At 36.3% G+C, this 26,107-nt stretch overlaps 1 protein-coding gene and 1 long non-coding RNA gene across 2 annotated transcripts in view; both read right to left on the minus strand.

Moving 5' to 3' along the window:
• Positions 1–7,346, minus strand: part of LOC126971147 (ATP-binding cassette sub-family C member 4-like) — a 115,465-nt gene extending 108,119 nt beyond the window's left edge. Inside the window, exon 1 of the mRNA XM_050817297.1 lies at positions 6,834–7,346. Within this exon, the coding sequence (XP_050673254.1) occupies positions 6,834–6,907 (74 nt within the window). The 5' untranslated portion in view covers positions 6,908–7,346. The remainder of the gene's footprint in view (positions 1–6,833) is intronic.
• The window catches only part of LOC126971190 (uncharacterized), a 124,709-nt gene extending 110,842 nt beyond the window's left edge, over positions 1–13,867 (minus strand). The window contains exon 1 of the long non-coding RNA XR_007730850.1: positions 13,725–13,867. This is a non-coding gene — a long non-coding RNA (uncharacterized LOC126971190). The remainder of the gene's footprint in view (positions 1–13,724) is intronic.
• Positions 13,868–26,107: the final 12,240 nt, after the last annotated feature.

Consider the following 26,107-nt stretch of genomic DNA (forward strand, 5'->3'; position numbering starts at 1 on the left):
AATATAGCTGTACTATTTTTTTTAATACTTTGTACTGTACGATGAATTTGAAACCCTTTGACATATCACATAGGGTTTTTTCCATTTTTCATCATTGCCCACGCAAAATACCACAACAATTTTTTGATGAGAAAAAGTAACGAGACAAGAAAGACATTCACATGATTAGTATTACGCATTGCTCATTATAATTGCCAGTGCCGCTAAGGATTTTTGATTGAGCCCAAAATTCTGAGCGGCATCGCAGTTGCGCTCACCACTTTCGAGACGTAAGAGATTAGTTATTAGCTCAGTAATTTCAATATCTACGTCACCCTTTCACTGCTTCATGACAGAAAAGAAGCACCGCTGTGGTACCTACCAGTTGGCATCCTTTGCAAAAAAAAACCTCCTAAAGGGTACTTATATATTTTCCCCCTTATTCATAATGGTCCGCTAACTTTAAACAGCCGCTTAGGAGTGTTTTTTCTCATTCTGACTTAGGTCAATAGATGAAGACATAGTGAGAATTAGCAATGCTTTAAGTTAGCAGACTATTATGAATAAGGGGGTTTATGTATAGATAAATTATTCACACATGCATATCATCACATCACAAGTACATAATAAGTTTAGTAACTAAGTCGCATGTAACGCAATTTAATTAAATAAGTAATAATTAACATAATCGATGCAGTACATTGGGAACAAAGCTGTCATACACAGGAAAACACACGTATTCTATAAAGGTTCCGGTGTTTACTCTGACGTAGATACGTATTCGTTCATCGTCGATAAGCAAACTAACGGTCGTCTTCAATAACCTATCTATCCTTAGTTTAACTTACTAGAGGTGGACAAATCTCTCCTTTTACGCTTACTTACATTTCAATAATCTATCGACATAAAGCATTGGACTATAACTATATTGGACATAGCTATGGATAGATAAGATCTTGTCATTAAACGGTGACAGCAATGTACCTGTAAGTTAAACTAAGGGTAGATAGGTTATTGAAAACAGCCGTAAATCTTTAAACTCAGCTACCTGGGGTATACGTGACTTTGTCATCTTAATAATAATAATTATATGCTTTTGTGTGAGATTCTATGCAATGACCGGTTTTTTAATGAAAATAAGGGACGAGACGAGCAGGACGTTCAGCTGTTGATGGTAATTGATACGCCCTGCCCATAACAATGCAGTACCGCTCAGGATTCTTGAAAAACACAAAAAATCTGAGTGGCAATACAATTGCGCTCGTCACCTTGAGACATAAGATGTTAAGTTTCATTTGACCAGTAATTTCACTAGCTGCGGCGCCCTTCAGACCGCAACACAATAATGCTTACACCTGTACAAATGTTGTGGTACCCATAATCTAGCCGGCATCCTGTGCAAAGGAGCCTCCCACTGGTAACTTTAACGGTAACGGTGAATTTATTATGATGACTAAACATAAATTATAAAATAACCTATCCATAAATAATAATGATAAAAACTTTTAATGACTGTGACTACTGTGAAGGTTAGTGTCAACATCACTTAAACATTTTGTCAATAACATTGCTGCTAATTTAAACAATTGATGGCAAACATCAATTATATTTTCCGTGTAAGCTTCTATTTAGAATTATATTATGATTTTAGTGGATTACATAAATGGTCTCCTTAATGCCTTCTTTCCATGTTCTCTAATAATACCAGAGACAAATCGAGAACAAAAATAATTTTCCAGCTTTTGAATTATTATTTGAGCTTTTATCGCAAACAACCCATCTGATGCTAAACGCCGTGAAAGGAAGATGAAAGCTTTTACTGTGTATATAAATACTTGTTGACCCGAGAGACGTTCTTTTCTTAATGAAAAAAACTCTTGTAGCCGGAATTTTGTAACTTCTGTTCATCTAACCTCTACTCGACGAAAGGAATAGTCCTACCAAGTCAAATTTCAAGTCTCTACGCCTTATGGTTCAAGATATATCGTGATGAGTCAATATGGACGTAATTCCAGAAAAACGTTCCAAACCACAATCATGTCGAAATTGCGTTAAGGCGAAGAGTAAGCAGAAAACACGCAAACATGGTGTTTTCAGACAAGTTTTGTGGTGAAAGTATAGCATTTCCAGCTATGAACACTACTTAATCCTGTTACACATATCCTTAAGTCTTATTTGTAGTTTGCTAATGCATGCTGTTGGTTATAGTTAACACTGCCGAGCCTTTTTGAACTACCACTTTTCTTTGAAGCTAAGCATGTTTTTTGGCATGGCGTGACGCATTATTTTGTGTTTTCCATCCAAGAATTTTGAAAATATTGGCTTTGTTACATAGATGGCGGGCCGGCAGCCGTGAACTCATATCGCTCAAGGTCGCTGGCATTTAGTGTCGCCTTAAGAACACATTCGTCACGTGATTCATATTAACGTACTGACAAAAAATGGCAGCCCTACTGTTACTCTTTAAATGACCTCATGACTTAGTAGCCCAACCCACATAATATATGGAAAACAGTTATATAATTTATTATACTTTAAACACACATTCCTTAAAATGTGATGTTTTTGCCTTGGAACATTTTTCATATATATATACAAAGTAAAAATATAAGTATATATACTTTGGTATATATAGGTTGGTAGTTATTTCAGTTTAACATGCGATGTGAGTCCGCGTTGGGAACCAGGTGTAACTAAGAATTACAAAAGCTTGTCAGAATACTACCCGTAACAGACAGATAAAACATCTGTAAGCAAAAACATTTGGAGCGATTTATTCCTATTTCGCCCCACACAAAAAAATCTTGTTTCGCCCCCAGATTTTATTCCTGTTTCGTCTCGAAAATAAGAATAATGAATAATTTATTATTTTATTCTTGTTTTGCCCCACTTTTTGTTCTTTATTCGCTCCGGGTAGTAATTTATGTGTTTTACAACATGTTTTGTACGGACAGCATACAAAATATTTTAAAAATCATATTTTTGACGATAAATATTATTAATGAACTCAACAAGTTAATATTCAATACCAGAAATCAATTAATGGAAACAGGAGCCTTTTAACTAATTAAAATTTTACTTATTCAAATAGTTATATAAATTGGTTTAAAACCTCAATATCTTTAAAAAAAAACGTGTACAACGTGTGCCCGCTAAACAAGCAAGTTTATGGCTTAAATCCTAACTTTTATCTACCGCTTTCTCCACCTTCATCTTGATGCATGGACATCGGAATCAAGATAATTTTACTATGTACTTGGTCCGTTTATGATATTTTTGTTCCAAGTTTTATCGTTATACTTTTGAGACAACCTAAGACAGCTGTGCCGCAATCTTCAAGAACATAATATCCTGTAATAGGTTTATGAATACCTTTCATGCCATTGTTTGGTCTCGGGTAAATTATTATTGCTCTTATATATATCTAGAATATTGCTGTAATTCACTTTTTTTTTTCTGGCTGTACAAAAATAACAATTTAAAAAGTGTTACGAAACAGGAATAAAAATCAGCGTGGGACGAAACAGGAATGTGGGACAAAAGCCAGGGGCGAATCAGGAACAAATCTTTGAAGCAACTATAAATTAATTTATGTTATATGTATTGGTTTAGATAAATCATTAATAATTATTGAAAAGAGCGCAAAAAAAAGAATGCTGGGAGAGTTTCTTGCGCCGCTTCTTCTCTCTCAGAGCGCCATTTGTTTCCGAAGCGGTAGTAGTATCTAGTAGTATAAGAAATGACATCAAAAAAAATTCTAAAGGAATCAATTTTGAGAAAATAAATGCCTTTTATATTAATTTGTTTCATTACTTAAATTTATCACCACAAAAAGTCCTCCGCCGCGTCTGTCTGATCGCGATAAACTCAGAAACTACTGCACCGATTTTAATGCTGTTTTGATAGATAGCGTGGTTCTCGTGGACGGTTTTAGTATAATTTGTAAAAAATTTCTATTCATTTTTGTATACATTAAAAATATTTGTTAGAGGTGTTGGAAAAAAGAAGCAGTCTGAGAGCTTTCGACGAAAACCCTTTGAAATATAACAAAATAATGTATGGTGAAATTGTGATGGCATGTCTATCTCTTATGGATAACATACTATATCCATTTTAATACTTAAAAAATTGGCAATTATAAAGCGGTAATATAAAGTATGCTACATCTTAATCTTAATATATTATATAAATTACGTGACACGTTGTTTGTCCGCGATGGACTCCTCAACTAATGCACGGATTTAAATGAGGATTACTTCATGGAATGCAGTTTAGTCCAACTTGAGAGATAGGATACTTTTTATTTCGATTTGGGACCCATAATTATTTTTATTTCCAATATTTGTTTTGTGTGGACATATTTTCTGTGAGAGAATTTATTGACGCACGGTTTGACAGTTCTGCTGTGAAACAATTTCAAATACATAAAAAACAGTATTTTATTTATTATACGTACAGACGTTACGTAGAACGTTAGTAAGTACGTTTTGGCCTCATTTTTATTTCATTAACTTTGATTACCCGAATACTTACGTATTTTTTTCTGTTAATAGAACTGCGTCTGTCAGGTCAGCTACACTCAGCGGCACAATTAACCGCCCACCCTTTTAAAGTGGCAAATTTTGATGTTATCGCAGTTGTAAGTTATTGGGCATAACTAAGCCAAGTGTCAAAGAAATGTAGTGACGAAAAAATTACAAATTACCCACTTAACTTTGTTTATTTTACGCATAAGTTGTGAATAGGATAAATATCGAACTTCGTCTCATTATGGTTATCGTTGCCATACTGCTTACATTGCTTCAGTGGCATTAAAAGTAAACAATTTGAGTTTGTTTTGGTTTCGTAACTTAAAGCTAGTGTTTGGACATCACAAACATGCCATTTGATGCTAATTCAGTGGCGAGAGCCGTCGCTCTTATCGACGAAGGGTTTAGTCAGCGTTACGTGGCGCGGAAGCTTGGTGTCGCACGTACCACCTTAAGGGATGCAGTGAAACGGTTTCGGGAAACTGGCTCTTATGAGCGAAGACCAGGACAGGGCCGAAAAAGATGCACCTCCGCTCGTGACGACCGATTTCTTGTGACCAATGTTCTAAGAAATCGGTTCACTACAGCTGTTGAGGCACGAAACCAACTTCGTGAGGTCCGCAATGTTCAAGTGAGTGAAAGAACAGTGAGAAGAAGACTAGGAGAGAATGCCCTTGGAGCTATTCGACCATCTCGAGTGCCACAATTGCTCGTAGGCCACCGGAGAGAAAGACTTCGTTTTTCCCGAGAGCACGCCGAATGGAATATGGAACAATGGAAGAATGTTATGTTTACTGACGAGACAAGAATATGCTTGCAAGGTCCTGACGGTCGCCAGCGTGTATACAGACGCAAGAATGAAAGGTTTGAACCATGTACTGTTGTGGAAACAGTTACTAAGGTGGCTCTATCATGATATGGGTCGGCATTACTTACGAAGCACGCACCGACTTGGTTATCTTCGAAAGAGGTGGAATAAATGCTCAGAGGTATGGAACCTGATAAAATGCCATTTGCTCCATTTATTGGCGAAGATTTTTTATAAATGCAGGACAACGCTCGCCCCCACGTTGCTAGAGTTGTTACCGCGTACCTGGATACCGTCGGCATTCGAAAATTAACATGGCCATCCCGGAGCCCAGATTTAAATCCTATTGAACACATATGGGACAATTTAAAGACGTGTTCGAAGCCGCATACAAGCTCCAACCACCATAGATGAATTAAAACAATCCGTGATTGAGGAGTGGCAGAACATTCCACAACAACAGATCAAAGATGTCATCGACAGCATGCCAAACCGTTTGATAGAAGTCATGAGGGCTAGAGATGGAAATACGCACTATTAGAATTCATTTATTCAGCAGATTTTTTATTTTTAAGCCATTTCATCACATTTGTTAATTTACGGTCAAAGTGTTTTTCAGACTTTTTTCTAAATAAATGTAATAATTAAAAACAATATTATCTTTCATTTTACTTCAATATACCTACGTTTACACAAGTAAGGCCACATTTTTTTTTAACCAAAATCGTAAAAAATCAAGGTGGTTGGTTAATTGTGCCGCTGAGTGTAGTTGGCTTATAAAATTTTATCAGAGCTTTCAATTACACGATTATCTATAAATATAATGAAACCATCACGTTTGGAAACTTATGAAATGTTCGTAAGCTGGCGCTATTACTTCAGATACAACTTTATGAAAACTTTGCGTATATGTATAAAGTTACATTACTCACAATAATTAGTTTATAAAAAATTTACAGAGCTTTCAATAATACGTTTTTCTATGAATAAGTATTCAAACGTGCAAGTATTTTGTATCTTGTAATCGACTTGGATGAAATATGAACGGGGGTTTTTGGGGGCAATAAACTTATCTAGCTAAATATTTTCTGTGCGATGACGCGTTTTTTCGAGATTTCATACCATTCAATATACCTGGACATTACAATGGACATTAAAGGAATGGCATGCAACATTTACCTTTTTTATCGAGGCAAAAATGGAACGCTATTGTTCGCAACACTCGCGCCAATTGACTGGCAACAAACCGCGAAATTACTAAGACATCGTCCAACACAAAATAATATTAAATTGTTGTGCTCTAATGTTATCTAGGTTCATTACCTACTTCGCTTGAACTGTCCAGTAATAATTATTATGAATATGTAAATGTTTATTACACTTATAATAAATAAGTGTTTTGTGCCATTTGATAGTTTTTGCACTTACTTTGATTAATAAAGTAAAATTTTCCCGAATTCGTATCTATATTATAAAATATAAATTACCTATAATGTATCATTTAAATTTGAACTTACCAAAGAAATACTTTAGAAAATATATTTGCTTTATCGTGCGGATTGTCGCCCTTAAGGACAACTTTTGAATCCATATTTTCTTCACGTTATCCTGTTCAGTATCTCTTTTATAATCTATACACGCACATACAATCGTTGAGTCGTCCAGCACAATGCTATAAATTTTATAGCAAAAAATCACACAAAATTATATAACCGGATAACTATTCTATGGTCAAAATAAAAAACAGTTTGTGTATTGTATCATATTTCTGGCTACGCGAAGCACGGATCACTTATGAACAATTCACTAACCGCAAAAACTTCTGCGTATTCATAAAAATTATATAATAAACGCAATAACGCTTAGAGAATAGCAATGTTTCACTGTCCTATGTATAATAACTACAAATAAGTATTAATTTCACGGAGCGACGACGGCACAGTTCAAACGCCAATGGGCACCGGTCGCCGACTGAATCGCAAATCGTAATCGAGTACGGTTTGTACTGTGTACAGACAGCCAAGTAGGTACCCGAAGCTTTGAACTCAATCTGTCAACGCGTCTCGATTTATTCTCTCCATAATCACACGCGCCATCAATTGCTGATTCATTGTGTGTGTTCATTTTTAAACTATTAGTATACAAGCATAGGTATCAACTGAGATTTATAATTATTATTGTGATTGTGACTTATCACTTATGACGAGAAAAAAGATTTTGTGATATTTAGCTAACAATTTAATGAATATTATATTTACGTATGATTTAGTAATATAAAGTCAAAGTCTACAAAAATTTTTGAAGTTTTTTATCGAAAAAGAACAGTTGAATCGTGTTTCGTCTCTTGGAAATAATAGGTAAAATTAACGAAAGCGAGTAGATAGGTACGCATAAACATATATTTTGCTCTCCTCATACCTATTTTTAATTTACATTTATTTAATTAAATTAAGATTAGTTAAGTCTCGAATTAGCAACAAACTTCGATACAAGTACCTATTACTTAATTCTATAAACAGAATTCAATTACATAACAGCTACCTACCTATACAATACAGATTTAACTTCTTAATCTTAAAATATTTTTTCTATGTTGATGCGGCCCGTACAACTGTCAATCTTAGTCATTTTGAATCCCTCTTTCATACTATTATTATTCACTGATGAGTGAGCTCTACCATCACCTGCCAACCTGCGGTTATATGAACTTGGCGGCTTTGTATTTCACAATAATTGTGTTTATTCGGTTCACTGTAGTCTTCCTGAGTTTGATATGTGGAGGCATAAAATAAAACTCACTGCACTGATTAGACTGGATTTAATTTGACAGACAAAATCAATCGGAGCCATCACCCCAAAGAGAATTTCAATACTACACATCAGCATCACCCAAGAGAAGAGAAGACAATTGAGAAGATATTGTGATTAGGCACCTGACAAGGTATTTTTTTTTAAATTTATTTACTGAGAAGGTCAATTCACTTACCTACTGATACCATGTACACAAAACGTTGCCATGTGAAAATTTCTGAATGTCCAAAAAAATATTCATTATGTACAAAATTTATATGAGCAGTGTTACATTTATTATTTAACTAAAGAAATTACGAAGACGAAGCAATAAAATTAAACTAGTTTATTCTCTAAATCTTATAAAGTACCTAAATAGAGCACTTTATACCTATTCGGGTTTATTCCCACTTTAGCTAATATTTTTCGGTTTTTGGTTATCTATGGTTTTTTTCATTATAAATATGCCATAATAAGCCGGTCGATTTGTTACGGTGTGCAAAACAAGCATCACTAGGATATTATTATTAATAAATAAACAACGATTTATTTTTCAGTATTATAGATTGATGTAAAGGTGTTGCATTGTGATGCTGCTTATTATTATTATAATGAGAAAAATCAATGAAAGAATGTGGGTTAAGTAAAAAAATATTAATGTTTGTGGCAGTACAATTATAGCGACACAGAACAATAGAAACAATAGCACTAAACGTCAAGAAAAGTCAAACCGTAACAATGAAAACTTCAAAAACAAGGTGTAATAGCATAAAAATATCACGACATGTGCCTAACGGTAATTAAACTGCAAGCCGTACTGACGCAACAGGACGAGTGCGAGGGGGTGAAAGGAGATCGGGAGGGGACTTCACGTTCCAGCGAGGTCCAGAGATAATGTGGACGTGTAGTAGTGCCCTTAACCCTTATTAAGGAGCTTTATTTATATATTATATTAAAAAGTCTACAAACATTTTTATTTTTTCCGCAAGCTACAGAACTTTCTAGCTAAAATGTCGGAGGTAGTCTGGTTTTTTTTCAATTTTTTAACTATAAAAATATGTACAGTTGGTACTTAAATTTTACATCTCGCCAAACTGTTGCAAAAGTTTGTTGGCGAATTTACACTCTTAGACTATAATACACACGGTATATTATATAATATCGTTATAGAAGTTAAAGCATAAAGGACGGTTCATCGTTTGGAAAGTTACTCGTCTCGATGCACTTTTTGTCTACGCTCCTATAGATATCAATAGATACAAGCCGTTTTGAACCGTTAAAATTTAAAACTTAAGTTTGAGGCTATATTATATCAAATATGGCACTAAGACTTGTCGGAAAGAGGTGTTGTGTCATTTTAAATAAAACCCAACGCTGGTGTACTAACACGAAATTACCAATCAAGATTGTGAAATGTTTTCGTTTTCCGTACGTATATGACGAATGCAGAGTTGAATGCCTCCACTGTGGTCACAAAGAGTCCGTCTCTTGACTCTTGGGCTTAGAGGTGATCGCAACGACTATTTGCTATATTGAAATCGCGTTTTAGCCACAGGTACAATACGCTCCTTATTTTATACGCTATAAATAATAAATTTATTCGCTTCGTAGACTGACGCGTTTTAATTACCTGACTGACGTTTAGTTTAATACTAATAATATTATGTATGTAATACATTTCGATACGTACCAATAACAAAAAATTATTGTTGTGTGGGTTTTTTAATTATAGTATACCTACTACCTACACTATATTTATAACGGTTAAATTATGTAATCGGCCAGACCCCATTTTAGGACGAACTAGTTTTACTTAGGCCAAATCAGCTCATTCTTGAGGCGACAGGATAAACCGGTACAGACTAGATTAAACTATTTTCTCCTACCAGCCTTTGGACAAATCCGTTTAGCCTAGGCTGAACTAGTTGAGCCTAACATGAATAAGTACACCTCAGGATAAACAGGTTTCGCCTAGTTCATGTTTTTTTTTTTTGGAATAAGAGGTTAAACGAGCGTACCTTATGTTAACTGACCACCGTCACCAAAATTCTCTTGCAGCACCAGAGGAATTTTTTTTGAAGGTACCAATGTCGTATATGGCCCTGGAAAAACCGGTACAAGGAAGCTGTTTCCATAGCTTTGTTGTACGAGAAACTCCTCACATCCAGATAGTGGTGATAATATCCTAATTTGTAGCGTGTCGTGTGATGGTGGATTTCGGCAGCAAGAATCAGGTGAAACAGCTCTTCGGAACATTCCCCATGATACCTATGCGCTAAAATACACACAATTATGCGCTGTCTCTACGCAACACCAAGTGCTCTAACCGTTTACAGAGCACTGGGTCTCCAACAATTCGAGCAGCTCTGCGTTGCACACGGTCACAATGGTTCGAGCTGATACTGGGGTGCGCCAGACCAGAGCAATACTACTTAATTATGTGGCCGGACCTGTGCTTTGTACAGCGCTTGTGTGTCGGACGTCTTGAAGTATTGCCGTTCTTTTTATGAAGCCCAGCTTCTTCGAAGCCAATTTGGCTTTGCCATCCAGACGACCACGGAATCGGCAATCCCTCGAGATATCGAGACCCAGTATTCCGATACTAGCCGAGGCTTTAAGGGAGGTGTTGTCGAAGATCGGTGATACGACAAATGGAGTTTTTTTGTGTACACGCGCAAACTTGAGTCTTCTGAGGGTTCAATCGGACGAGATTTATTTTATCCCATTCCGCGACCTTTTCAACAGAGGACTCGATAGAAGACACAAGTCCCATCCGGTACTGGTCGACGATTTCCCGAAAGAGACCTACAGGGCCCGTGTATACGTCCTCACCAGAGCTGTCGCCTGCATAGCAATGTATGTTGGAGGTGTCCAACATATCATTGATATGCAAAAGAAACAGTGTAGGAGATAGCACACAGCCTTGAGGAACTCCAGCGCTCACGGGCTTTTGATTCAAGCTATAACGATCTGTATTCTACTATACTTAGTCTGACCATAAATACTGTTAAATTTAAAAATAAACCAAAATATTACATTTTAATTTGGAATATGTCATTTTTATATGATTGGTCATTTCATTCAATTTATAAAACTCTCCATACGCTTGGTATAAGTAAAATGTTTGTGTAGCGGGCTATTAATAGTTCCAATGAGACCTCCTCTGTTTGTGACAGAAATAGATCTGGCCGTCCACGTAGTGTTCGTACGAATAAGGTGGCCAAAGCAGTAAGGGAAAGAATTTGAAAAAATCCTGTCCGAAAGCAAAAGATTTTATCTCGGAGATGAAGGTAGCACCTTATAGCGTATAACATGATAGCGCGTATTTTAAAAGATGACTTAGGACTTGCATCCTATAAGAGACGTACTGTTCATTTCTTAACTGATAATTTATAAAATTATAGGGTGGTAAAATCGAAACAACTTCCGAAGCACATTATTGACTTATTTATTATTGCGGCTTTACTCACGTTTTATCAGCGTGGGTACCGACTAGTTTCGGACCATTCGGAGGTCCTTGATCAGGGTAAGTTTAGTGGGTTCGCGATAACGTCCCGTCTCTTACTGCGGACTTGGGCTCATTGTGCGCGGCTCTGGACAAGGCGGGGGCGCGGGGTGCGCCGGTGGTGACGAGCACGGTATCGCTGACACTGTCACTGTTGGTGTCCACGGGTGCACAAAATGTACTTACTCACAATGTCCACTACGTGATCATCGGCACTATGGGTCTTATTGCAAGATGCGTTTTGTAACACTGGTTTTCAAGTACCACCTACACATAGCCCAACCCTTCAACTTCGACGAACGTTTCGGACTTCATCAGAGCTGAAGACAAACCGTCGTCTAGTCCCGATCTAAATCCGCTGGATTACGATTTAGTCAGTTTTAGAGAGTACAGCTTGCTCTAAAGGCCATGATAATTCAGAGTCCTAAAACAATCCGTACGATTGGCAGTGAAGAATTTTCCCATGGAAAGAGTGCGTGCTTCTATTGATAACTGGCCTCAACGCTTAAAGGACTGTTTTGCAGCCAATGGAGGCCACTGCGAAAAACCTTTTTATATTTTAAATTGTTTTATATTTATGTATTAAACTAACATAAAACTAAAATAATCTGTTTAGCTTTTATTAAATTTATCAATTTTTTAGTAAAAATTGTATATTATTATATTAAGTACGCTAAGTTGTTATAGGATTTAAAACATTGGCTGAGAGTTTCTCATTACTTCTTCTGCCCATTTCAAAGCCCCTTTACGAACGGATGTAGCGTGATGACGTTTACCAAGTGTTGTTGCAATATGTTATGCTATTGTCATTCCCTATGGCTAAAAACAAATATAATGTACCCAAATTATATGGGTATCAAAAGAAGTATGGTGAGAAAACTACGATAAATATTTTATAATTGTGTTTATAAAAGAAATTGTTCTTCTCAGCTTTCGTGAGGTAGTCTTCATATAGGCTAGTGATTTCTACGAGGACAGCCTGGCACCGGGATCGGTTAACCACCACATTACCATGCGACAATAATCCTGCCCATAATGATGGACCATTCCCAAGAACGAGCGGTGGTACTTTTTATAGTACGAATTATTATTATTACTAAACGCATTTTTAAGCGACTTCAAAAAGGTGGAGGTTGTCAATTCGACGCTATTTCTTTTTATGTTTGTTACCTCAGAACTTTCGTCTGGGTGAACTAAATTTTAGCATTCTTTTATAAATAATAAAAGAATGCTGAAAGCTGGTGCTTCCCGTGTTATCCGGTCCCATTGTAATTTGATCTAGTTCTGACAATGGCAGACACGAGAAAATTCAAGTAAAATGTATAAAATAAGCAAAAAATATATGTCTTAAATTTGCATTAAGTATGTCTGTGACAAATGGACGGATAATTCAATATTACGCCAACCGATTTTGAACATTTTACTTATTGGAAAGGATATTCTTGACCAGAGATAGATTAAGTTCTAATTATGGGATTCATCACAAAGTAACAGAAATCCTTAATTCTTAGGGGCAAATTAACGATACTGGGCCGAATTTTTTATATGCTATCCGAATATTTGAGTCATGTACTAAAACGTCTTTATGCTCAAGTGATTGTCCTGGTCGAATATGTTCATCAATTGAACCTCCATTGACAAAATTGTCCTCGTGGTAGATTTCCTGTATTGAGATAGGCGTATCACCCTGACTTCGTTAGTTTAATTAAAAGAGCGCTGTCTCATATGAGCAGCACGTTTAGCCTACTAAACGTTTACCCCCTTATTCATAATAGTCTGCTAGCTTAAAGCATTGCTAATTCTCACTCTGTCTTCTTCTATTGACCTAAGTCAGAATGAGAAAAAACACTCCTAAGCGGCTGTTTAAAGTTAGCGGACCATTATGAATAAGGGGGTTAGTCTTCACATATTATTCAGACAAATTAGTTGTTATACAGCTATAACTAAGGTAAGATGTGCTTGTGTCGCACTTCTGCGACGTGACGAGGCGAGAGGTGACAGCAGGAAATTTATTCACTTACATGAATAAATATTGACTGCTCCTTCAATGATTTTCGTTCTTCGTTTGTTTTTTTTTTTATGGAATAGGAGGACAAACGAGCGTACGGGTCACCTGTTGTTAAGTGATCACCGCCGCCCATACTCTCTTGCAACACCAGAGGAATCACAGGAGCGTTGCCGGCCTTTAAGGAAGGTGTACGCGCTTTTTTTGAAGGTACCCATGTCGTATCGTCCCGGAAACACCGCACAAGGAAGTTCTTTTTTAGTACGTGGAAGAAAGCTCCTTGCAAAACCGCATTGTGGAGGACCGCCACACATCCAGATGGTGAGGATGATATCCTAACTTGTGGCGTGTCGTGCGAAGGTGGAATTCGGCGGCAGGAATTAGGTAAAACAGCTCTTCTGAACACTCCCCGTGATAAATGCGGTAGAAGACACACAATGAAGCGACGTCTCTACGCAACGCCAAGTGATCCAGCCGTTCACAGAGTACTGGGTCCCCGACAATTCGCGCTGCTCTGCGTTGCACGCGGTCAAATGGATCGAGCTGATACTGGGGTGCGCCAGACCAGAGATGACAACAATACTCCATGTGTGGCCGGACCTGCGCTTTGTACAGCGCTAGAATGTGGGCCGGCTTGAAGTATTGCCGTGCTCTAATAATGACGTCCAGTTTCTTTGAAGCCAATTTGGCTTTGCCCTCCAGATGGCCACGGAATTGGCAATCACTCGAGATTTCGAGACCCAGTATTCCGATACTAGGCGAGGCTTTTAGGGAAGTGTTGTCGACGAGCGGTGATACGACAAATGGGGTTGTTTATATTTTTTGTTATTATTAGTGTGATCAAAATGGACTGAAGAAATTCTTGCATGTTTATTTGATTCCCATAAATCTGTTCGTCCTGTTGCTTTTATCCATTTTTTTAGTATTGGATCTAATGGAAACCTGAAATAGATTGTATTGTTTATTATTTTACTACACATTGCCCAACATCCTTACATAATGCTCCTTGTTTTATTATAATTAACAGGAAAACGTACAAATGTCGTTCAGATTTCCTTACTCCAAACAAATATACCCTTGTAAATTATAAATACTAATTATAAATATCTACTGTATGTTACTTTAGTAAAATTGAATAAAATAACGTTTAAAATAAATCATTAACCTATAACTTGGGTATGTATGTTATGTGGGCAACATTTTAGTTGTCACTGTTTTGTGTTATGTTTATTTTTATTAGGACAAATTTTCTGAAAATAGGTGACTGTGGATCAAATATCAATACTTTTGGAAACAATACTTCATATAAAATTTATTTGATATGAGCTTGTAACAAATTATATTGAAAACGTTAGGTGAAAAGCAATACTTACGTGTGGAAGCAAACTCCTGGATTAATACACTTTAGCAACCAAACACACAAGACCCAACCATAGCCTTAACTTTTATATTTTTTTTTATCGTTGGAATAGGAGGACAAACGAGTGAACGGGTCACCTGGTGTTAAGTGATCACCGCCGCCCACATATTCTTGCAACACCAGAGGAATCACAAGAGCGTTGCCGGCCTTTAAGGAAGGTGTACGCGCTTTTTTTGATGGTACCCATGTCGTATCGTCCCGAAACACCGCACAAGGAAGCTCATTCCAAAGCTTTGTAGTACGTGGAAGAAAGCTCCTTGAAAACCGCACTGTGGAGGACCGCCACACATCCAGATGGTGGGGATGATATCCTAACCTGTGGTGTGTCGTGCGAAGGTGGAATTCGGCGCAGGAATCAGGTTAAACAGCTCTTCGGAACACTCCCCGTGATAAATGCGGTTGAAGACACACAATGAAGCGACGTGATCTAGCCGTTCACAGAGCACTGGGTCCCCGAGTATAAGTTGAAAGGCATCCGTATCTCACACCAAATAGTTTCAAAACAAGATCCAACCATGGCCTTAACTTTTATAAGTTTTATCATTATAAATCATACAAAAAGGGAGAAAGGGAATAAGTGGAAAATTATACTTCGTTACCACGGACGAGTAAAAAAAAAAGGACTCTGTGTCACCTTACATAACAGTGAGGCACCAAAATAAGCTGGTAAACGTGTAAATACATAGCCCCACGCATAAACTTACACTAATACAAGCCGATCGTCCGCCATTATGAGATTTGCCATCGTCTGTGACAGATCAGTTTGCGTCGCAATAAAATATTTTTTTTTTAAAATGCCGTCGTGCGTTGTGAAAAAGTGTAATAACAATACTTAAAAAGTATTTGTGGATATATGATTATTTAAGGGAGAAAAAATTATGTAACTAGTATACCCCGTAATCGCACACACACTTGCATAGAGATGCTTCACTTGCTAATATCACGGCGCGGAGTCCTTCTTTTTTTACTAGTTCGTTACAAGGTTTAATTTTTTTTAATATTTAATATTTTTTTTAACTATGAAAAAGTTAGCTTATCTTCTCCCAATATAGATTATTACTAGTTCTTCGTAACCTCAAGCAATTATGAATTTGCGTTAAGCGTAACTAATCTTTATATACTCTGTGATTTTCGTATAAGTGTAGACAATACGTTCAGTTTTGGTTTCTATTTAAAACCTGTTGTTCTGTATAAATTAATATTAATACATTATTTTTAAAAGTGCGCAAAATAAAATACGGTGAGAGTTTCTTGCGCAGTTTCTTGTTTCTGCTGTGGTTGTAGTATCTACTTTAATCGACATCAATCCTATTCTAAAGAAATTAATTTAAAATCAAAATTATTCCTCTTATTAAAACTGACTTAAATCCAACATAGAATACCAAATAATTTGCTTCAGCGGATACGACAAAATTAGTATGGTAAAAAGTTAGATGTAACTACCGGAGTATGACACATGTATTAGGATTTTTGCCAGTAACAATGCAAATGATACCCAGTATTATTGATAAGATAACAGAACATTTATCTAGATCACGTGTTATCGACGTAAAAAATTTCGTAATTTCATACTATTGTGCAATGTTGCTATCAATCACAGATGATCAATGAACCACATTGAAAATTATATCATGATTGATGTCTATATATATCTGCCTTTTAGTGATCGTGATCAATCATTTCGTGATTTTAATTAGGGGAGAACGGGGCTTAACCAAATTTCAATTCATATGGGTAAGATTGCTGATAAAGGTGAAACAAGAGTTGAATGTTTGGAAATTGACTATGCTGTACTTTTTTAATAAAAAGAAGAATCCAACGAGCAAATTGAAAATAGAGCAAGTAATAGTAGAGAAAGCTTTATTAACCTGAATAAGAATGACACAGAAAGAATTTACAAAACAGCTTTTGCAAGAATACATAAAATTTTTGCATAAAATACAAGCATTGAAGCCGAAAAATAAGCAAACTTATATCTTGACTGCCCCTATCTTGACCATAAAGGCATTATGATCTATAAAAGCAGATACTAAGGAAATACAGTGGATGAATAAATACTATATAAAGCATCCTACAGAATTTCCAATAAAACCTATTTTACTCACAACTAATGAGGAATTACTTAAGATCAGCTCGATAAGAGTTTGTGTTAGGAATTTAATGAAGCAATGTGTTCGGAGGCTTCCTTTAATAATCGATAGTTTGCTTCCATCTGACAGGTGCACCCCATCTAGACGAATACTGTATAGTGGAGTCTGCAATGCGGGTCCAGTCAATTTAAAGACAACCTTAAGACGTGATCATCGCTCACACAGGGGCGAGCGCTTCACGTGGAAGTTGTAAGTTATATTATGAACTCATAGGCGTTTTTAGCCGCGTTCAGACGCTTCGTATCAAGACGAGATCAGCAGAGGAGGTTGCTGGTGCTTTTCTTTGCACCAGAGCAACGTGCAACGCAGAGCAGCTCGAATTGTCAGAGATCCAGTGCTCTGTGAACGGTTGTATCATTTGGCGTTGCGTAGCGACGTGGCTTCATTGTGAGTCTTCTACCGCATTTATTACGGGGAGTGTTCTGAAGAATTGTTTGACCTGATTCCTTCCGCCGTAACTCCACCTTCGCACGACACGCTATAAATTAGGATATCATCCCCACCATCTGAATTGCCTCCACAGTGCGGTTTTCAAGTAATTTTCTTCCACTTACTACAAAACTGTGGATTGAGCTTCCTTGTGCGGTGTTTCCGGGACGATACGACATGGTTACCATAAAAAAGCGCGTACACCCTCCTTTAAGCCCGGCAACGTTCTTGATCTTCAGAGGAATCTCTGGTGTTGCAAAAGAATAGTGGCAGAGGTCACTTAACACCAGGTACGCTCATTTGTCCTCTTTTTCCATAAAAAAATGGCTCTTTAAACTAAAAATCAATTATAGTGGTTCGCAATCAGATAATTCAAAAAAAATTATAAAATGGCAGTAAGCGAGTGAATTCGGAGAAATACAGTTCTCACTCGCCAGTCTACGATCTGATACTGTAGTTCAACAATTGGTTGTTTCGTGCAACCTTTTCATACAGACTGACTGACGGATTGACATACACAACCACACTCCACAAACAGACACAAACACGAACATACACGCACACAAACATTTACACTTACATTCGTACAAATATACATACACACATACATACATTACACAAATCATCAATGTTCTTCTTACCATTTAATTTCATCTTCATCATAATTTTTTCTCCTTCCCACAAGCCCGCAGCCGGTCCGAGGCTCGAGTCTCCTTAGGAGACGGCCCGCGACTGTTGTTGCGTAGTCTTTGCGGCCTCCAGGTCTGACAGCATTGAGGAGGTTTTTAGTCGGTTACGGTGTACGCGTAAGCGGTAAGTCCGAAATATGGGCCCCGTTTCGGGTTCTACAATACGTAAATGTATTTTCCTCCTAAGCAAAGAAAAAAAATCATACATTAGTTTAGTAGATCAGTGATAGTGCAGGTTATTATCAAATATTGTTGCGTAGCAACGCTTCGACGTATATGACGAGAGTTGTCAAACTTCAAGACATTGTTCATTTCAACAGCTCCGTCGGCAATACACGTAGCTCAGCGGAGAAGTGTTTACTTTAGACGATGTATACCCGGGTTCGATACACCTTTTTTGGGAAATTTCTAGTAAGTTCAAGATCATAATATCCAACAGAGTAAAGAGAATGGAAAATGTGTAAGCAGGATAACAATAGTTAAAAGAAATTTCTAGTACAATTTAAATTTAAAGATGGAATGGGAGAATCATTTCGAAAATAGAACAGATCCGGGGGTGTATAAGCCGTACTAAGCGTGGCCTACGGCAGTGCCTAGCCTAGTTCTGACTCGAAAGTGTAAAGGAAGAAGAAGAAAAGAAGAAGTAGTGGAATGTGATCCAGGTGAAGAAGAAAAATAAGATAGAAGAGACTTAGTGTTCGGCGCGGAGTGACACGTTGAAGGTACCGCCGCCTCCAAGAGAAACAGCGACAGGCCGGCGAAGTGCAAGTTCAGAAAAACTGAACCCCAAATAAAGACTCGCTATCTCGTACTCGAGAGTATTATTTCCAATCCCTGACCCACTCTCGTGTCAATATCACTACTAAGGCATGTAGGTTATTTTATTGGTAACATGGAAACAAATTGACCTTCTTCTTTGGCTTATTTGCACAGCATACCGTCAGTAAGGTTAAGCATTATTGTGTGCACAGAACAGTATCTCTTTAAACTGTTCTGTGATTGTGCTATTGGCATTGCAATGAGCAGGCAATAACTAGGTACACAACAACTTTTGATTTCTTTTAGAACCAGAATGGCTTACATTTGCTGCTTGCTTGTCTTTTCCGATTGCTTCCGGTGGCTAGAACACATTACTGAAATTTTGTTTACGAAATGTTAGTTATTAAAGCAATAAGGGTCAAGAAGACCACGGTTCAAACTGACAATCTACCTCTGATTAGCAGACTCAGACACTTGTGAAGCTCTGCAGTCCAACCAGCATTTACTGGCCGCGTGTGTAATAGTTATTTATGCAACTGTTACGTAATAAGGGGTAAGTATTAAAACACGAATGTGGGTAATAGTATCACATGAGTGTTTTAATACCTAATTATCAACAGTTGCATTCAAGACTTTATCTGCACCCATAATATGAATATATTCATATTATGGGTGCTGATAAAGTCACCCCAATCGATCAAAATTATAACAAAGTAATCATATCATTTTCTATTTTATTCGCGAGTTTATTCTCAACTCTCGAGTCTCAAGTAGGTAACACGTAGGTACCTAGTCGTTATCACCACGATAACCGTTTTATTTGCACATTCTAAAATACTAGAGATAGCACCTAATGGATAAGGTGTTATTTCTGGTACTGCTTACAATAGATTAAATTTTAATGCAATGCTTACATAAGTATGAATACTATGAGTATCATCACATTAAAAATAAAAAAATCAAAATCACTTTATTCATGTAGGTCACGGAAATGATAATATAATAATAATAATAATAAAATATTTTATTTGCAGCTAAATAATGTGTAATTAACAAAAGTAAACTTATCAAAACAAAATATATTACAGGTTAAAATAAAAATGAAACTTAAACATAATAGAAATAAAAGAAGTTCAAACATCAGCTGCAAATAGGCACAAGCTCGGCATATGCTGACACACATCATGTATGTCCAGCGCCGGTCTTCCGCTTGAGCCATTCTGTGACCTTGAAGCTGTCCCAATACGTATATACGCTATGATTTTTATTTTTAAATTTGTTGTGAATTATACGTTTTGATTTGCGACTTTCTCGGTGTAAACAGTATCGAACCGATGGTTGCTTGCTCTGTGGTCTTCAAGCGTCAACCAACTGTCTAGGTGACAGGTGACACTGTCAACTGTCAAAATAATTACAGGACTTCTAGAGAGATATCAACAAACAATTGTCAACTAATATGTTACCTATTCATTTTATATTGTGCATTATGCTTGCAATTTGATAAAAATGACACTTATGAATGTCAAAATAATATTTTTCTTTTTGAATCTACCGCTACTTCGTAAAGGGTTGAGCTAATGAGAAGAAGTAGCAAGAAACTCATTGCCACTCTTTTATATCAAGATTTACATTTCCATCGATTTACAAATCATTTCAATTACAATATAATATGTCAAATGATGCAACAACAAACCTTTTCTATGTTTAATCATAAAAACACCAATAAGCCTCAACTGTTGGCAGACAATCATCACCGTCCCTGTACCAATTCATAAAAAGACATATTTTAATAATTTCTTTTGACGTAAGTAAAAATTTAAATTGTTTGGTTTTAATATGTTCCAATACCTACTTATATCAAACCAAAATGACTTTATTCATTTAAGTCAAGACGATAAGTTGAACTAATGCCAAAACTAAAAAGTACTTTTTACCATTTACCACCACTTCGGAAAAGAAAAAAAAGCTTGAGCTTTGATGAGAAGAAGGCGCAAGGCCATTCTTTTATATCAACATTTACGGACTCATCGTTGTAATAATAATTTTAATTAATTTATTATGTATGCAAGAAAAAGAGTGAAGCGTTAAATACTTAATGCCTGACACGAATAAGGTTTCTCAAGAACTAATAATATACTAAACTAGCAAACCTTGTATTACGATTTAAAAAATTGAAAAAAAATGGGGTATGAAAAATAGATGTTGGCCGAATCTCATACCTACCCGATATGCACACAAAATTTCATACAAACGGTACAGCCGTTTCGGAGGAGTTTGGTTAAAAACACCGCAACACGAGAATTTTATATATTTGATTAAATAAATTAGTTATATTATTGATAATAGCCGGTTAAGAGGACTCAATAGGACATTAACCGAAAATTGTTATATTTTTAAAACTTCAAACAAAAATTTGTTCTATAAAGTAAATAATATGAAAGAAATATTTCAGGATTTTTAAATAAACATTATTTTTTGACAGTGAAAAAAATTCTGAATTAGTCTCTAATTTAATTTCTTATATCAAGCCATTCTGGAATAAAATTTACGTCACTGTATGGGGAAGTTAATTTTTTGGACACTAAAGCAAACGAAAACTACAAATTTCGCCAAATAAAAGCGCGATCGACTGCTCAGTGGGGCACGCTCTTCAATGTAACCAACTTGAACCAAATCATCCAAACATCCAGTATGAATTATGATCAACCAAATATGAACAATCCACACCTCACGAACTAACACAAAATTATTGATGAATTGGTTCGCTCTCTTGCATATTAAAATGTTGCTATAAAAAGCGGCCTGTTTCGCGCACCAAGCGAGTTAATGCTATTTTTACGTATTAATCTACGTGATCTATCTGTAACAGTAGGTACCTATCTTAAGTGCTGAATCTAATCTAGAGTATACATATAATAATGATATTAACCTAATTACATTCTATAGATAGCTTATTAAAGTGAAAACTTCTTTAGCGGCGTTGATCACTTTTCTTAGGATTGGTATAAAATGTTAAACTCACGTCAGGACACGTGACCTGATTGAAAATTCGTAAGTCTGTTGTGGAAATTATGGATGAAAGTTGATTTTTCTGAGAGATAAACTTTTTAATGTAAAATTATTGTAATAGTTCTGATGTGTTAAATTTTATATGATTATAAATTGTCATTCTTGTGTACGATAGCGCAATAAATGAATATTGTATCTAGGTAAAACTGAAAATGTTTAGAAAATGAAAAACGGCTTAATATAGAAAGTAACCAATACTCTTATTGTTTTTCGAAGTAATCTCCGTTCCTCTCTACACATCGTCGCATTCGATGGAACCACTGAGAAAAGCAGTGGGCCCATTCGTCCTTAGGGGTCTCTTCTATTCTACGCTTTCACCGCATATTCAGGGCTCGTAAAGCGAATAAGTACCTACCTCGAATTTTATCTTTAGTTCTTGGGAATAAAAAAAAGTCGCAGGGCGCCAGGTCAGGACTGTATGGCGGATGACTCATTATCTCGACACCTGCCATAGTCAAATATTCAACACTCCGTTTTGCGGAGTGCGCTGAAGCATTGTCGTGGTGTCGAATTTTTTCCAAGACAACAGGCAAACAGCGATTGACATACCAGTCTGCATTAACTGTCTTGATCTTGATCTGATCTTTCCGAGCAAAGAATGAGGCAATCATTTTTTTTCCTTGACTTCTTCCTTTCCTTACCGTAGTTGGCCGATCCTAGAAAGGAAACACCCACTTAGCTGATTGTCTTTTGGTTCCGGGTTCGAAGCAATATATCCAGCTTTCATCACCTGTGACGATGTCAAATACAGCATTTGAGTCACCGCCGTTGAACTTATCTATCAATTGGTGACACCAGTCCATGCGAAGGTGTTTCTGGTCGTCGGTTAAAGTATGGGGAATCCATCTGGTACAAAGCTTCCTGACACCTAAATGTTAGTGTATTATTTTTTGAACTTGACTCATACCAATGCCTAGGCTTGCCCGTATCTGCTGATAGGTCACTCTCTTATCTTCTTCTATCATGCGTCCCACAGCACTGATGTTATATTCAGTTGTCGCTGTTAAAGATCGTCCCTCACGCGTATCATTGAGATTGCTACGTCCACGCTTAAACTCGTTACACCAATTGTAAATAGTGGCACGAGATGGGGCTTCATTAAGAAATGCTAATCGCAGCCTATCATAGCTTGGTTGTTGAGTAAGCCCACAACGAAAGTCATAATAAATCATTGACCGAAAATTTTCTCCCGTTCATTTCATTTTTACTTGTAACAAAAGTTTTAGATTTGCCGCCAATTCACAAAAACAAATTACAAATGAATATACTACATTAGGTTACCAAAGAGTTCTAAAATTGAAATACAAAAAAAGTTTTCATTAGCAATGTTCCTTACTGGCCTAAACATTTTCAGTGTTACCCACGTATTAAACCACATAAATGGTGGTACTTTTATACTGATAAATAAAGCAATTCGTGCGAAACTATTCCCTTGATGACAAGATATTATCATTGAATAAAATCTAATTAATTAATAATCATAGATAATAGTAAATACTTTTGTATTATTACTCCTTGATGGCCAATCAGTTTTGCTTTTGATATTACTTGCCCATCTATCTGCGACGTTCTAAGTATATGAGTTCTCAGAAGTTACAAACGGTACCTACTTAATTGGTGATTTTTAGAGACCCCGCAAACTGCAGACTTTCGATGGGCCGATAGTTTGGTTGAGTTAGGCTGTTAAATGCGCACACTGGCCCGACTAAACAGTTGGGTCTGTGATGAGTGCGCACACTAGACAACTATCGGCCGACAGTTTTAGGGCCGATTCGCTATTAGTTTCAAATCGGCTATTGATGAGTCTGGCCGACTAAACGATCGGTGCCCGGTGGTGTGAGCGCCTAGAAGAGCGCTGTACTGATTTAACAGTCGGCCGATAGTTTGCTGACGGTTCAGTTTGAAGGCAATCGTGTAGCCCATCAAACTTTTTTGTCGGCAAATACCGAATCGTTATAATGTGCGCACTCTCATACATCTTCATACTGATTAAGAAACCAACCAAACTATCGGTCGATCAAAAGTCTGCAGTTTGCGGGGTCTTTTAATGCATGCCTGACCTTAAGACCCTTATAGGCAAGTTAACACGTTCATAAGCGTGTTCATTCTTGATAAAGCTCCTAAAAAGCTATGAGCGATGACTCATTCGATTTGGATGTCAATGTCTAGAAAAATGTGCCCAAAGCTTAGAAATAATAACGCTATATTCTTAGATCCAAAGTATGTAATTACCTACAGTGGAGACGCATGTCATATTTGTGTCAGTTGGTATTGGTCGTCGTTGAAATAACAATTAGATTTATGATAGGTATTCTTTAACTGTGTTATTAATAAACGCGAAATAAAGTTATTTCCTTAGATTAAGAATTGGTCTCCGCTGCTCCCTAATTAGATACCGCAGGCGTAGTTGCAAAGTGCGCCAATCAATACTACGGCCAACCGGGCGTACTCGAGCCAGTCTCGAACAATGTGTAACGTTGACATGCCACATGTTCTGTTAAACTTTGCTAATAATTGAAACTAAAATGCCGGGTTGCGTAGTAAAACTTTGTAAAAATAATACTACAAGAAATAAGAAAAAAAGTGGGGTCACATATCATCAGTAAGTATTTTTGTATTTTATTAATTTCAATGTAAAGTAACAGGAAGTGTATGTTACAAAATTTTAAAGATGCCATGGAGTGTCAAGATGTCACGCATCTACAAGTTGCCGTAGGTACCTAATAAAAAGCGATTGTTCTTAGGTAAGTAGTGCGGTATTAATTTTACGAAGGGCACGCGTCACCATAATTGCAATATATTTCGCTATATGTGATAAAAACTACCTAATCAAAAAAATTTAGGCATGTGTATATTATCTCCCAATAAATAATCTCGAATATATTCACAGTATCTTATCAATTAGCTATGTCAAGTGGTCAATTGTTATTAATATCGATATTGCTTTTACTTTATGAATAGGCGTTACGTAGGTATATAGGTAATATATTATATAATTCAAATTCAATTTTTTCAAATTCAAATATTTTTATTCAAAATAGTTGTACAATTAAACTTATTATTTAATAGCCTGATCGCTCCATTCCCAATCTGTTGTATCACTTAGAAAGTCATTTATGTTATAGTAACCTAAAGGTTACTATAAATTATTATATTACCTATGGTTACCTATAAATGACTTAAGTATAATATATAACATAAAAAACTTTTGTGTTTTAACACACAAAGATTTTTTAACAATTCTTTTGAATAACGTAATACTTTTGTTTTGAACATTTTCTGGGATCCTGTTGTAAAAGCATATATATACATCGCCCCACAAAAGACTTGCTAACTCGACTTAGCCGAATAGTAGGCATACTATTCACAGATATAGTCTTGACTAGAATGGTAGTAGAATCAGACAGTAATTATCAGCAGAATCACTTGTTGGTCGTACAATAAGTTTTTTTCAGAAATGGAGATTTACAACAAATTGTTCGTTAACGGGTAGGTAACTGATGTTACATACCTATAAGATCCAAATAGGAAATGCAAAACATTAGAATATCGTCAACAAGGAATGCTTGGTGAATTATATTGAGGTTTGATAGATATTATGACAATAATCATGTCTTTAATAATTATTACCGAAGAAAATAATTGCGTTGACATTTAACTTTAAATCGTAGGTACCTACATAATAAAAAGTATATTAATACTACGCAATAGTAGATAATTATATTGAATATACTTTCCATTTTTATACCTATTCAAGCAACCATTTACATCGATGTTAGATATAATTAGATGAAACCATTATACTATACCTACCTAAAGATACATAGCACTTGTTATTTAATGAGTAATTGCTAAAGAAAATTCCGAATTCTTTTCGAAGGTTGAGAGAGAGAGAGTAAAAATAGAGGATAGGATACAATTATTATTACAATACAACACTTTTGGAGGGTAAAGGTATTTATGATAGGATGTAAA

Source organism: Leptidea sinapis, chromosome 23, assembly GCF_905404315.1.
Source record: "Leptidea sinapis chromosome 23, ilLepSina1.1, whole genome shotgun sequence".
NCBI classification, from domain to species: Eukaryota; Metazoa; Arthropoda; class Insecta; order Lepidoptera; family Pieridae; genus Leptidea; species Leptidea sinapis.